This window comes from Coregonus lavaretus (assembly GCF_964263955.1).
Source record: "Coregonus lavaretus genome assembly, chromosome: 27".
In the NCBI taxonomy this organism is placed as follows: Eukaryota; Metazoa; Chordata; class Actinopteri; order Salmoniformes; family Salmonidae; genus Coregonus; species Coregonus lavaretus.
The window spans coordinates 23,986,571-24,002,244 of NC_140014.1; the positions used below are offsets into that span (position 1 = coordinate 23,986,571).

At 44.2% G+C, this 15,674-nt stretch overlaps 1 protein-coding gene across 1 annotated transcript in view; it reads left to right on the plus strand.

The window, feature by feature from the left end:
• Positions 1-15,674, plus strand: part of LOC311102400 (lateral signaling target protein 2 homolog) — a 44,650-nt gene continuing 28,976 nt past the window's right edge. Inside the window, exon 1 of the mRNA XM_084143729.1 lies at positions 1-325. Within this exon, the coding sequence (XP_083999855.1) occupies positions 290-325 (36 nt within the window). The 5' untranslated portion in view covers positions 1-289. The remainder of the gene's footprint in view (positions 326-15,674) is intronic.

A 15,674-nucleotide genomic window follows, 5' to 3' on the forward strand; every position in this document is an offset into this window, starting at 1 on the left:
TCCGTGGATGATTGCTTGCTTTATCCGGTTGGACTTGAAAAGTGGCAGTGAGACACCAGCCAACTGGGGATTTTGTAGACATAAAAACACAACGTAAATTTTAAGGAAATTAGTTGGATATTTGAACTCTTTACATTACAATTTCGGTTATCGTATTGGATTCAACATTTCCCACCTTAGCCACGTAGGTAGCTGGCTAGCATTGCTAGTCTCAGTAGTAGTCTGTCTCGCACAGGTAGAATAACGTTAGCGGTCGGTGACAAAGGAGGGGTAAGGTGGCGAGGTAACGATGAATCGGTTTCGAAAGTGGCTTTACAAGCCTAAGGTAAGTTAGTGATTTTATTATCCTGCTAGTGCCAGTAATCTATGTCATTAGCATATATATTGTAGAAAATAGCTAGCTATAGCTTGCTATTTTCCCACACAGTACAATCATTATGTTGATGCATTGCATGTATCTTGTCTTGACTTGGGCTAGCTGTATGTAGCTAGCTAGCCTACATGCTAGTGCTGTCTCTGCTAGTGTTATCTTATCGTCTATAAAGTTGTTTCTTTCAGTCTGGCATTTAGGTAACTGAAGCTATGCATTACGAATGGCTGCTTCTCGAAGTAAATTGTCATCAACCGCATTGCCGAGATTGCTCAATACAGAAATAAATAACTTTCATTAAAATCTCGAACTGTACCCTACATATTTTGTTAACTAGCTAGTTATAACGTTAGCTACTTAACGTTTCAGTACAAACGGTCATATCACTCGGACACAGAATTCATTTAATTACTGTTGTAGTTTACAAAAAATCAGATACAGTAACAATTCAGCCGACTGAGAGAATGCATCCGACAAGATAAATAAATCAGACTGTGATACCAATTCTTGGTATAGGGTAAATCCATTTGAATTCAATCACTTTTTGACAGCATCCCTTTTTAGTTGAACGAAACCTTCCATACATATTTGCTTTGAAAGTGACTGTTTAGATCTGAATGCCAAAACATTCAAGAGATAAAGGTGTTCAAAGTTGACCTATTTTGCATACCCCACCATACCTAGTCTGATTAATTAGGCTGTAATGCACAATTTTGAAACAAAGCACTGCAAAAACTTAGAAAGTTTCCTCACAAGCCATTATGTTGAATAAAATTACATTTAAACTTACTCTATCGGTTGTCTGTGCAGTTGGTCCTTCAGTGGGTCGAAATTTGAGACAGAATATCAACAGGAAAGTATTGTTTACCCAACTTTTTAGAGAGCCTGTAAGTATAAGGTTTGGCATGCCACATAGGTAAAGTTAGCTTTATATTGGATATTAGGTTCTTTCATCAATAGCTATTGAACCAAGCATTGTATAATCTGAATCAGCGGAGGATGGAGAACAATCCACACCTTTTTTATTTTATTGTAATTTGTTGAAGATTTAAATAAAACACACAACAACAACAAACCTGCCAGCGCTCTAAAAAGGCTGGTAAACAATACTTTCCTGTGGCTATTTTGTCTCTTCGAGCAGCTGAAGGACAAACAGCACAGGTAGAGTAAGTTTAAATGTAATTTTATTCAACATTCTGGATTGTAAGGAACATTTACAAAAATTTTCAGGCATTAGTTTCAGGCTGTATATACCAATAAATTGTGTATTACAGCCAGATTAATCAGACTACACCATACCATGAGACATCCATGTCTTCATCACTGGAAACGATAAATGGTTGAGATTGGTTTTTGTCTTGTGCCCGCCGTCAGTTGAGACACAACATGCTCTTGAATACAGGGTGGGTGTCATGTTTTGATTAATAAATGTAATAAAAGGGGAATAAAATGGACATTTCAACTTTCAAATGGTACCACAAAGATGGTTGGAGGTCCACACATCAGAGAATGTTAACTTGAATTGGAATATCTGTTGTTTTTAAATTGTACTATCAGCCCTCCATAGGAAACCTATTGAAATCATAGAAATATAGATAATAGAATAGACATGACCATTTAAGTTGACATTTGACGGTGGGTAGACCGGCGGCCATCTTTGTGGTAATAATAAGTTAACATTTAAATTCAATTAAAATGTCGATGGTGTACCAACTAAATTGCAGTGGTCTGAATGAAATGACACCCACCCTGTATTCAAGAGCATGTTGTGTTTCAACCGATGGCAGGCACAACACACAAACTTCAGATGATGTAAAGTAGGATCTAAACTACGACATATGAGAAAAATCAGAGTTTACGCGGTTTTAGGTTAAGAAAATGTACATTTTTAGATTATGATTATTTTTTCAATAAATTATAAAATAGTTTCACAACCCTGTTTGTATGCTTTTAAATTATATCAAACTTAACCGTTTATCTTTTCCAGTGATAAAGATATGGATTTCTCATGGAATGCAAAATGGGTAAACTTTGAGCACCTTTATCTCCTGAATGATTTGTCATTCAGGTCCAAAAAGTCACTTTCAGACCACTTCTTCCATGGGAAAACATGTATGGAAAGTTTTGTTTAAATCAAACAGGAAACTGTCAAAAAGTGATTGAATTGACCCTACACAGTCTGAAATAAAGCACTGCAAAAACTTGGAAAGTTTCCTTACAAGCCAGAATGTTTAATAAAATTACATTTTAACTTATTTTACCGGTTGTCTGTGCAGTTGATCCTTCAGTGGGTAAAATTTTTAGACAAAATATCCACAGGAAAGTATTATTTTCCTGACTTTTTAGGGTGCTGCCGTTGAAATTTCTATCATCTGGCACATGCACAAAACCATGTACGTTCCTGTGCATAATTTGTCTCAAATTTCGACCCACTGAACGACCAACCCCATGGACAATTGGCAGAGTAAGTTCAAATATAATTTTATTCAACATTTGTGACAGACAAGGGACATTTAGTTTTTTTTCTATGTAATTGTGAGTGGATATGCTTTACAATCAATGGAAAGTATCGCCAAAGCGGGACTACCGACAAAAGTGATTGCATTCTGAGGCTATCAACCCCTATGCATTAATTACTCCCACTACATAGCTTTTGTTTGTGACAATAAATACTATTTTGTCTGCTAAGATATAAGAATAAAACACTTGATTGTGGAAAGAAAGGAAATCTAAGAACCATGCCAGATGGCCTAACATCAGAATTCACATTGAATGTCACTACTTTGCCCGTGAAGACTCTCCCGGTAGGGCAGCCCCACATCAAGAGGGATGGGTCTCTCCAGCTTTGAAGTGCCGATAGACACTTTGCAGAGAGAAGCACGCGCCTGTGCCTGTGGAGAGACGGGTCCAAGCGGAGTGAAGTCACCCAACGCTGGAAGTCTCTCATGAGGAGACCAAGTGGAACTACCACAATCATGGAGGCCATGAGCCCAAGAAGCCTCAGATAAATCCAATACATGACTGATGTTGCCGGGCAAAACACTGAGAGGCCGTGACGAAAAGCCGTCGCTCTCTCCATGGTGAGGGCTGCTCGACAGGCTACGGAGTCCAGAGACAATCCAAAAATATTTTCTGCTGTGTCAGTAAGAGCGAGAGTTTGGCATGATTTATCCTGAAGCCTAGAGCGAGCAGGTGCGACAACAGCTGAGCTGTGTGCTCCACTGCCTCCGCCTTAGTGTCCACGCAGATCAACCAGTCGTCAATGGACGTCAGGACTCTTAAGCCTCTCTCCTGTAGTGGGGCTAGGGCGGCTTCGGCACACTTCGTGAATGTCCATGGGGCAAGGGACAGACCGATATGGTAAGTTGAGATATTCATAGGCTATGCCCTTGAAGGCGAACCTTAGATATCTCCTGTGTGCAGGATAAACTCAGATGTGGAAATAAGCATCCTTGAGGTCTACTGTGGTGAACCACTCGTTCGGCCAAATCAAATCTAACAGCATCACTCTCGGATGCTTGTTGAGGTGGCGTAAATCCAGGATGGGGGGTACCCCCCTCCCCCCTTTTTTGGGGACCAACGAATAACGGCTGTAGAAGCCCTGGTGAGCTTCCTCCCTTGTCACTACGCGTACGGCTCCCTTGGCCAACAGAGACTGTATCTCGTCTCTGAGGACTCGGGCCGCTTCCCCATGTGCTGTGGACTGCACTCTTCCCATAAAACACGGGGGGAACCCTGCAAATTGTAGTCTGTATCCCCTGGTCTACGGTGCGTAGGACCCAGGGGGAGACTGCTTATGCGCGCCATTGCTCTCACACACGCCACTGGGGTGACTCCGCATGTGGGTAACTGTGGTGAATTATTATTAATGAACTGTAGAGTTTTAGTGTACTGTGAGATGAAACTGGGTTAATGACGACCATAAAGTTAGAATTCTTTGTTACTGGGCCAGGAATTGTATTGGGTAATTTAATTTCACTGTGTGGGTGAGTAGAGAGGGAATCTGCCCTAGGGTCAGATTGTTTGCTCTTACTTAAATCCATGGCTGTCTTATCTGATGAGAGACTGAAACTAGCTTGTGGCCTTTTGTCTCTCTCTTCATACACCGTGAAGGGAGCGGCACCAGGGTTGAATGGAGTTTGGGCTAGACCTTTGACCTTTGTCTCCTTGGTATCTTCTTGATTGATTTCAGCATGATGGGGTGGGGTTTGTGTATGTTTCAAGGATTTAGGGCAGGGGTGTCAAACTCATTTTAGCTCAGGGGCCACATGGAGGAAAATCTATTCCCAAGTGGGCCGGACCGGAAAAATCATGGTATATATAACTTAAAAACAACAACTTCAGATTGTTTTCTTTGTTTTAATACGATCAACATACAACATAAAGCTGGAGCCTGAGGACAGTGTGTCCAAAATAGTACAAGCACAACATCACTATTAATCATAAAACACGTCAAGTTTATTTGAAAATTCTAAAGAAAAAGAACACACAAACACACAATGCCTCAGTGATTAACAGAACTGTTTCACAGATCACAGAACTATATCAGGGTGTCATTTCTCAGGCAGAAATGTAGATAAAAATAATGAAATCCTGTTCCCCAAACAAGTGCAAGAACCACAGAGTCAATAATAGGTTAAATATACAAATAAAATAAAATCAATTAAAAACAATAGCACATCAACATAAAAACATATAAACATAAAGCTGGAGCCTGAGGACAGTGTCCAAAAGCACAACATCACTATTAATCATAAAACACCTCAAGTTATTTGAAAGTTCTGAGGACAAAGAACACACAAACACACAATGCCTCAGTGATTCACAGAAGTATATCACAGATCACAGAACTATATCAGGGTGTCATTTCTCAGGCAGAAATGTAGATAAAAATAATGAAATCCTGTTCCCCAAACAAGTGCAAGAACCACAGAGTCAAGAATAGGTTAAATATACAAATAAAATCAATTAAAAACAATAGCACATCAACATAAAAACATAAACATAAATCTGAAAGCGTTGCTCAAACTCCTGTAACAGTCCCGTTATTTTATCTTTGAACCGCTTCATGTCTGCCACATGTTGGGTCGCGCACACATTTTTCAGACAGGGGAAGTGAGCTGCATCGCGACCGGCAAGTTGCGTCTCCCACAATGACAGCTTCAACTTGAAAGAACGTATGCTGTCATAATACTGCGTGACAACTTTGTTGCGCCCTTGCAGCTGTTTGTTCAAGTTATTCAGGTGCTCTGTAACATCCACCATAAATGCAAGGTCCTGCATCCATTCTGCGGAATGAAATTCTAACACTGGTTTGCCCTTTTCTTCCATGAACTGTTCAATTTCTTCTCGTAAATCAAAGAAACGCCTCAGCACAGCACCTCGGCTTAACCATCTTACCTCAGTGTGGTATGGCAGGCCATAGATGTGGTCTTTCTCTCTGAGAAGGCTGTCAAACTGACGGTGATTCAGGCTTCTGGATCGGATGAAATTAACAGTTTGGATGACCACCTTCATGACGTTATCCATCTTTAATGACTTACAACACAAAGCCTCCTGGTGCAAAATACAGTGAAAAGTCAAAAAATCATGTCCTCCATTTGCAGATTGCACTTTCTCTCTGAACTTTGTCACAACGCCTGCTTTTTTCCCGATCATTGAGGGCGCACCATCTGTAGCCAGGCTGACAGCGCGGGACCAGTCCACTCCGACCCTGTCCAGCGCGCCGACGAGTGCAGTAAAAATATCAGCTGCTGTCGTTGTATCTGTCATCGGCACCAACTCCACGAACTCCTCGGTGACGGTCAATGTGTCATCAACTCCGCGGATGAAAATGGCCAGTTGTGCAACATCTGTAATGTCCGTGCTTTCATCAATTGCAACCGAAAACGCAATAAATGACTTTACTTTTTGCTTCAACTGGCTGTCCAAATCCACTGAAAGATCGGAAATCCTGTCTGCAACTGTGTTTCTTGTCAGGCTGATATTTGCAAAAGCCTGCCGCTTTTCAGGGCACACAATCTCCGCTGCCTTCATCATGCATGTTTTTACAAATTCACCCTCACTAAATGGTTTTGAAGCCACTGCGATTTCATTAGCAATGAGGTACCTAGCTTTCACTGCAGCGTCACTGATGTCTCGGCTGTGAGTAAACACAGACTGCTGTTTCTTCAGACCCGCCAACAGTTCATTCACCTTCTCTCATCTCCGCTGTCCTTGAAAGTTGTCATATTTGTCGGCATGAAGACTCACATAGTGGCGACGAAGGTTATATTCTTTCAGCACTGCAACATGCTCTGAACACACCAAACATACAGCTTTCCCATTCAATTCCGTGAATAAATAGGATGACCATTTTTCTTGGAACACTCTGCACTCTGCGTCCACTTTTCTCTTTTTTGACAGAGACATATTGGGGCAATGAGGGTGCCAAAGCACATAATGTTAAAAGTAGAAGCCGTAATAAATATCGCGGGCAAAACAAAGTAGCTCATTGGCTGCACGTGCTTGACCTACTTGCTCTGCCCCGGTATAAACATTTTGCTTGCTTAACATCCAGTGGACGCAATTGGAACAGCAGTTTATTTTATTGAAAAATTGCAGCGCATTTTTATACTTTACAAAAAAAAAAATAAAAAATCTATTTTTTTTTTTCAAAATCATCTCGCGGGCCAGATTAAACCCGTTTGCGGGCCTGATCCGGCCCGCGGGCCGTACGTTTGACACCCCTGATTTAGGGCCTTGTCATGTTTAAACTAAACATGAGTGTGTGTGCAAGACAGGGGCGTGAGTGATTGGTTGGAGTGCTATGTGCATAATAAAAGTCGAGTTTAGCCGCCCTCAGAGACAAAGGAAGTGGGCGTGGAGTGGAAAAGAGCGGGAAACTGTAGGAGGAGGGATTTTAAGTGAAGAGAGAGACAGAAGGGGGTATATATAGAGGGAGAGCAAGAGAGAGGCGGGGCTCCTCTGCAGACCGGCCTGGCTTTGTTGAAACTCTAATAAAGCCATTTTTTGTTCCCACAAACACTCTGGAAGACTGATTTGTAATAAAGTATAGTGGTTATTTTCCACAACATAATCTGTCCCGTGGAAGGGTTGGGGGGGGCCTGCCAGGCCTGGTGGCCGGACAAGGACGCCATCAAGAGGTTGATTGTTTTGCATGGAAACATTTTGAACCATCAACCTTGGCCCGTGGGCCTGGATGTGATGGGAACTCTTTATTTGAGAACTGATTTTGGGGAACAGTGGTGTTGATCCGCCACAACGAGGGCTTATGGGTCTTGTGGGGGGCTCCTGTGTTACACCTCTGCTGTGTGTAAATGAGCTTGTGTGACCTAACGCAGGACTCCCGAGGAGACTCTGGTCGGTGAGGTTGGAGGAGCTCTGCCGGCTTCTCGAGGCTCTACGCCTTGCGCTAGGTGTGCCACTTCTTCCCTTTCTCTCCGGATGGAGCTGAGTGGGTCTCTGCTGCTCGTTGCTTGGAGTGACGCCTGTGCCCTGAGGCACTGCGTTGCTGGTGAGCGGACTGTGTCTGTCCCTGGGTCGGGAGCTTTCTGGAGAAGGCTGCTAAGGCTTCTTAGGGATCATCCAGTTCTGGGAGGAAGGCCTCATGGTGATAACCTGGGCGAACGTGGGCTTCTGGGGCTTCGGGTCTTGTTTCCGTGGTAACAGGAAGCCCAGCACCTCAGTCTCCTTGTTCTTAGACTCGAACCTGGCATGTATCTCCAATATGGCTGGACCAAACAGTCTTGTGGGATCGATCTGTCCATTCAGGATCTTTCCCTTCTTCCTCTGACACCCTTGCATTGTTCAGCCAGAGGGCTCTCTGGCCAACGGTCGCATGCGTCATGACCCTCCCAGAAGTCTCAGCGGTACACTTGAGGGTCCGGATAGTATGGTAGGCAAGGTGCCTTAGCTCCATTAGCTTCTCCCGGTCGACGGTGCCACCGTTCGCCAGGGAGTCGCTCAGCTCCTTAGCCTGCACCACCATGTAGACGGCGAGGAGGGCAGTTGCGTTCACAGAGCGCCCCGCCTGAGCTGCAAATCAGTAGATCCTCTCCTACACGGACGCGGTGAAGCGGTCATTAGGTTGAGCGAGCGTGGGGGTAGAGGAAGAGGAGCTCAAAGCCTTCGGGTCGAGGTGCTCAACTAGGGAAGGCTCCACGGGAGGCGGGCTGAGCCATCCCGACGACTCCATGCTGTGCATTTCCAAGTGGGGGTAGCCAGTCACAGGAGAATATGACTTGAGTGACTCCGCCCAGGAAGACTCCAACAACGCCAGACAGTCTGTTAAGACTGGTACACGCTGTCGGACAGATGTAAAATTACTCTGAGAGGTGATTCCATCCATCCTAATCTTCTTGGAAGGTGGGGGAGTCGTGGGATACTCAACATGAAGTTTAGTGGCAGCGCATCTGATTGCCTTGAAGAAAGGGAGGTCACTTATTTACTCCTGCCCTACCTCTTCAGTCTGGCTGGGTAGCACAAACTGCAGAGGGGAGAAATTATTCAGAGCATAATCCATCTCCTTGTCAGAGAGAGCGCTGCCTGATACAGCAAGAGACATGCCATTGTCCTCACTTCCGGATTTGTTGGAATTAAGGTCTGCCCCCTGGGAAAGTTGGGGGTTCTCCGAATCAGGCTGATGCGCAGACGGAGAGGATGCCTGAATAGCTTCTCCCTCCTCTGGTACTTTGTGGTCAACGGAGTCGTCCTCGAGCAAGAACGAAGCCGGGGCAATACTTTCCATGTACTTCGCTCTACGTCTATGGACACACTGAGCGCAATGCACACAATTAGCGGGGTCGACGAGAGCCTCCATAGCGTGTTCAATGCCAAGGCAAGTAGTACAGAGCGGATGGGAATCCGTCCCGGACATGTAATGCCTGCAATTGCCAGGGCAATCTTTGCTAGGCTTGCGCTGCTTTTTCTCCCTCTTCCCTGACGACTTGGCCTGTAAGCCTGTCGACATCTCGTTTCGACCGGACGGACAAAAGCAAATGGAATTACCGGGAGGCTTGCTAGCCACTCCACGCGCTGCGACTACGATGCAAAGTCGGGAGAGACACGAGGTAATGTGATCTTAACAGTGATACTAGCTAATTAGCTGGCCATCTTTACCGGAGTGATGATAGCCAAATAGTTGAGCCATCGCGTGAGATATCAAGTGCAGACTCGGCATGTAAACCAAGTAACTCGAGGTAGAAGGAACGGCTGGGTTATCTTTCACAGGGGAATGTAAAAGGGATGGTGCTTCAATGGTGGGGTAACACACTGAAGAAACTGCACCGTTCGTGCTAGCCAAACAAACCGAATGAGGGTTTAGCCCAGAGGTTGCTAGCTAAAACATCAGTGGTGCCGTTAGCCCACTAACTAGCCAAGACACTCAACAGTTCAGCTAGCTAACTCCGAACGGTGGGAACCGATGGAGAGCTAGAGACCCCGGGTAGAAGTAGCCACATGGGTTGTGTTGCGAGGTTGTTCCCCTCTTTCCTACAGAGTAAATTTGAGTTGCTGAAGGCTCAAATTATCTCCCCATAATAGATGGGGACATTTCTTAATGTCCTATTATGCTCCTGCAGCTCAGAACACTGTTAGGCTAACCCAACTCCCTCTTGATTGTCATCCAATTCAGTGATTTTGTCAAGATGTTGGAAAGTATTTTTGCAACCAGAATAAACACAGTCATTGACAGCTAACATATAATTGCTTCTCAGTACTTTTGCCAGGAGGAGTACTCGGCATTGCCTTTTCTGAGTATGCAGAGGGAAAGAATGTTGTATAATTTATTTTACCGGGCACTAAGTCTGTAGCATTCCGCTCTGGCACAGTGTTGTTCAACACCGCATATCTTTGTAATTTTCACATCAACTTTAAGTTGTTTATTATTGAACTATGTTCTCCTGGAGATAGAAAAGCTAAGGCTATTGATATTTTCAGAGCTGCACTGTACTTCCTAGATAAGTCACATAAGGAGTTTTTTTTATTTCTCTCTCCTGCAATACAACCGCCTTTCCGTGCTTTGAAGAACTGCTATCCCCCCCAGAACACTGTACCCTTCAACTGTTGGAGGAAGGGCTCTGGCTATAGGGCAAAGGTAGGACCCACATTTACAATGTTGTAAGATGAGATGGCTGTCATTCCTTCTTGCTCTGTTAAACTGGTCTTGCTGGTTTGGTCTGAATCGTCTCTTTCTGTAAAAGGTTGTTTAGAAACTGGGCCTGTTCTGTTCTACATTATTTGGCAGATGTTTGCTTGCTGTACAAGTACAGGTTCAAGTGCTCTACCATTATCCAATTATGGGGGAAATGCACTGAATCATGAACCAATATACTAATAATAGACAGCGGTTTTATCCTCAATACCAAAAATGAAATACGGAAAGTAAGAATAAAGTGAGCGGAAGGTAGAAGGTGGGGCCAGTGTTATTGGAGACGTGCTTGACTGCACATGGCAGCAGACAGAGACAAAGACAAGACCTGGCTAAGGTCAAATCAAATTTGATTTGTCATATGCTTCGTAAAATAACGGGGGAAATGCTTTCTTACGGGCCCTTCCCAAACATGCAGAGAAAGAAAAAAAAAAAGAAGAGAAATAATAGAAAAATAATAACACGAGGAATAAATACACAGTGAGTAACGATAACTTGGCTTTATACACAGGGTACCAGTACCGAGTCGATGTGCAGGGGTACGAGGTAGATGAGTACATATAGGTAAGGGTTAAAGTGACTAGGCAACAGGATAGATAATAAACAATTACATATATGATGAGTCGAAAGCATTAGAGCGAAAAGGGTCAATGCACATAGTCCAGGTAGCTATTTGGTTAACTATTTAGCAGTCTTATGGCAGTGGAAGGTTTCTACTGAGCCAACATGGCCTCTCACCTCTCATTCATAAGAAAGAGGGAGAGCGATGTCAGCATGCTAAACCTGCACATTTGCCTCTCCTCCTTTCCCAGTATTATTCTATCAGGCATTCATTGACCTTAAGCCACACACCACCTCATCTGTCAGTGTGACAGGCCCAAAACCAGCGATGGGCCAGCCGGCCGTGTTCAGCTCGCCTCCATCTGCCTGTATAGCCAGAGCAGATGGGAACAGAGCTGGGATTCTCTACAATTCTCGCTTGCCAGTTGCCACTCTACCCACTAGCCAAGCATATTGTTACGCGCGTTTATATAAAAAAAACACATCCCTCCGTCATCCCTCCGTCATCCATTCACCCAGTTACAGGATAGTATATACTGTATTTGAGACAGAAATGTCATAGATTGCAGCTTAAAGGAAAAATACCCCCAAAACCACTCATTCCTTTAATTTACAGTGTTAAATAACACTACGTGAGAACAATATTTTTTGTGAACAAATGTTTCATTTTGGAGTTTTAATCGTTGTGGAAATCTGTTGCAGCTCAAGTCAACTACAAAATCCACAATGCAATGTTCTCATTATGGGCGGGCTGGCTGGCTAGCTAGCAAACATAGCTACACACAATAATACCAAAGACAATATCAGCATGTAAAGTAGCTAGTTAGCTGTAAAATCGCCTAAACAAACCTCACAATCAATTTTGGATTCTACAATCTCACCATGTTCAACCTGCAGATCAATGTGCCTCACAGACTGGAGTCTGACATTCGCAATGGCTGATATACTTTCAAGGAGATTTTATTTATTTATTTATTTCACCTTTATTTAACCAGGTAAACCAGTTGAGAACAGGTTCTCATTTACAACTGCGACCTGGCCAAGATAAAGCAAAGCAGTGCAATAAAAACAACACTGAGTTACATATGGGGTAAAAAAACATAAAGTCAAAAATACAACAGAAAATATATATACAGTGTGTGCAAATGTAGCAAGTTATGGAGGTAAGGCAATAAATAGGCTATAGTGCAGAATAATTACAATAGTATTAACACTGGAATGCTAGATGTGCAAGAGATTATGTGCAAATAGAGATACTGGGGTGCAAAAGAGCAAAATAAATAACAATATAGGGATGAGGTAGTTGGGTGGGCTAATTTCAGATGGGCTGTGTACAGGTGCAGTGATCGGTAAGGTGCTCTGACAACTGATGCTTAAAGTTATTGAGGGAGATAAGAGTCTCCAGCTTCAGAGATTTTTGCAATTCGTTCCAGTCATTGGCAGCAGAGAACTGGAAGGAATGGCGGCCAAAGGAGGTGTTGGCTTTGGGAATGACCAGTGAGATATACCTGCTGGAGCGCAGACTACGGGTGGGTGCTGCTATGGTGACCAATGAGCTAAGATAAGGCGGGGATTTGCCTAGCAGTGATTTATAGATGGCCTGGAGCCAGTGGGTTTGACGACGAACATGTAGTGAGGACCAGCCAACAAGAGCGTACAGGTCACAGTGGTGGGTAGTGTATGGGGCTTTGGAGACAAAACGGATGGCACTGTGATAGACTACATCCAATTTGCTGAGTAGAGTGTTGGAGGCTATTTTGTAAATGACATCGCCGAGGTCAAGGATCGGTAGGATAGTCAGTTTTACGAGGGCATGTTTGGCAGCATGAGTGAAGGAGGCTTTGTTGCGAAATAGGAAGCCGATTCTAGATTTAACTTTGGATTGGAGATTCTTTATGTGAGTCTGGAAGTTGAGTTTACAGTCTAACCAGACACCTAGGTATTTGTAGTTGTCCACATACTCTAGGTCAGACCCGTCGAGAGTGGTAATTCTAGTCGGGTGGGCGGGTGCCAGCAGCGTTCGATTGAAAAGCATGCATTTAGTTTTACTAGTGTTTAAGAGCAGTTGGAGGCTACTGAAGGATTGTTGTATGGCATTGAAGCTCGTTTGGAGGTTTGTTAACACAGTGTCCAATGAAGGGCCAGATGTATACAAAATGGTGTCGTCTGCGTAGAGGTGGATCTGAGAGTCACCAGCAGCAAGAGCGACATCATTGATATACACGGAGAAAAGTGTCGGCCCAAGAATTGAACCCTGTGGCACCCCCATAGAGACTGCCAGAGGTCCAGACAACAGGCCCTCCGATTTGACACACTGAACTCTATCTGAGAAGTAGTTGGTGAACCAGGCGAGGCAGTCATTTGAGAAACCAAGGCTATTTAGTCTGCCAATAAGAATGCGGTGGTTGACAGAGTCGAAAGCCTTGGCCAGGTCGATGAAGACGGCTGCACAGTACTGTCTATTATCAATCGCGGTTATAATATCGTTTATGACCTTGAGCGTGGCTGAAGTGCACCCGTGACCAGCTCGGAAACCGGATTGCATAGCGGAGAAGGTACGGTGGTATTCGAAATGGTCGGTGATCTGTTTGTTAACTTGGCTTTCAAATACTTTTGAAAGGCAGGGCAGGATGGATATAGGTCTGTAGCAGTTTGGATCTAGAGTGTCACCCCCTTTGAAGAGGGGGATGACCGCGGCAGCTTTCCAATCTCTGGGGATCTCAGACGTTATGAAAGAGAGGTTGAACAGACTAGTAATAGGGGTAGCGACAATTTCGGCGGCTAGTTTTAGAAAGAAAGGGTCCAGATTGTCTAGCCCAGCTGATTTGTAGGGGTCCAGATTTTGCAGCGCTTTCAAAACATCAGCTGTCTGAATTTGTGTGAAGGAGAAGCGGGGGGGGGCATGGGCAAGTTGCAGCAGAGGGTGCAGAGTTGGTGGCCGGGTTAGTGGTAGCCAGATGGAAAGCATGGCCAGCTGTAGCAAAATGCTTGTTGAAATTCTCGATTATTGTAGATTTATCGGTGGTGATAGTGTTTCCTAGCCTCAGTGCAGTGGGCAGCTGGGAGGAAGTGCTCTTATTCTCCATGGACTTTACAGTGTCCCAAAACTTTTTGGAGTTAGTGCTACAGGATGCAAATTTCTGTTTGAAAAAGTTAGCCTTTGCTTTCCTGACTGCTTGTGTATATTGGTTCCTAACTTCCCTGAAAAGTTGCATATCGCGGGGGCTATTTGATGCTAATGCTGTACGCCACAGGATGTTTTTGTGCTGGTCAAGGGCAGTCAAGTCTGAGGAGAACCAGGGGCTATATCGGTTCTTAGTTCTGTATTTTTTGAATGGGGCATGTTTATTTAAGATTGAGAGGAAATTACTTTTAAGGAACAACCAGGCATCCTCTACTGACGGAATGAGATCTATATCCATCCAGGATACCTGGGCCAGGTCAATTAGGAAGGCATGCTCGCTAAAGTGTTTTAGGGAGCGTTTGACAGTGATGAGGGGTGGTCGTTTGACCGCGGACCCGTTACGGACGCAGGCAATAAGGCAGTGATCGCTGAGATCCTGGTTGAAGACAGCTGAGGTGTATTTAGAGGGTATGTTAGTCAGGATGATATCTATGAGGGTACCCATGTTTACGGATTTAGGGTTGTACCTGGTAGGTTCGTTGATAATTTGCGTGAGGTTGAGGGCATCTAGCTTGGATTGTAGGATGTCTGGGGTATTAAGCATATCCCAATTTAGGTCACCAAGCAGTACAAACTCTGAGGATAAATGGGGGGCAATCAATTCACATATGGTGTCCAGGGCACAGCTGGGGGCTGAGGGGGGTCTGTAGCAAGCGGCAACAGTGAGAGACTTATTTCTGGAAAGGTGGATTTTTAGAAGTAGAAGCTCAAACTGTTTGGGCACAGACCTGGATAGTATGATAGAGCTCTGCAGGCTATCTCTACAGTAGATTGCAACTCCACCCCCTTTGGCAGTTCTATCTAGACGGAAAATGTTATAGTTGGGGATGGAAATTTCAGAATTTTTGGTGGCCTTCCTGAGCCAGGATTCAGACACTGCTAGAACATCAGGGTTGGCAGAGTGTGCTAACGCAGTGAATAACTCAAACTTAGGAAGTAGACTTCTGATATTTATGTGCAAGAAACCAAGACTGGGCCGCGCTGTGGGCCGTCAATGGGCATTCTGGGATATTCTGGGACAAGGAGCGCGCTCCATCAAGGAGTGAATGGGAGTCTATTGGGCGCTACCTCAAAAACCCAACGTTAGCATGAATTTCGTCAACAATAAGTACAGCATTACAAATATTTTCAGAGATGTGAGATAATTAACTTAGTAGATAGGCACGTTTCTCGACATATACCCTGACTTTGAGAAAGGATTGTGTGATGATTAGCTTGGCAAACGTGTGACGCAGCATGACAACGTGAACGTGATTGGTCGACAATCAGCTGGGTGGGGCGTTATATGTTCCTTCATTCATTGGATTCCTATCTCCTTTCTATAATGTCTCTGGCAACGGCACCATGCAATGCACCCTGGACAAAAGAGGCAGGCAAATAGGAAAAATGTGCTAGACCCTCCGTTAAAT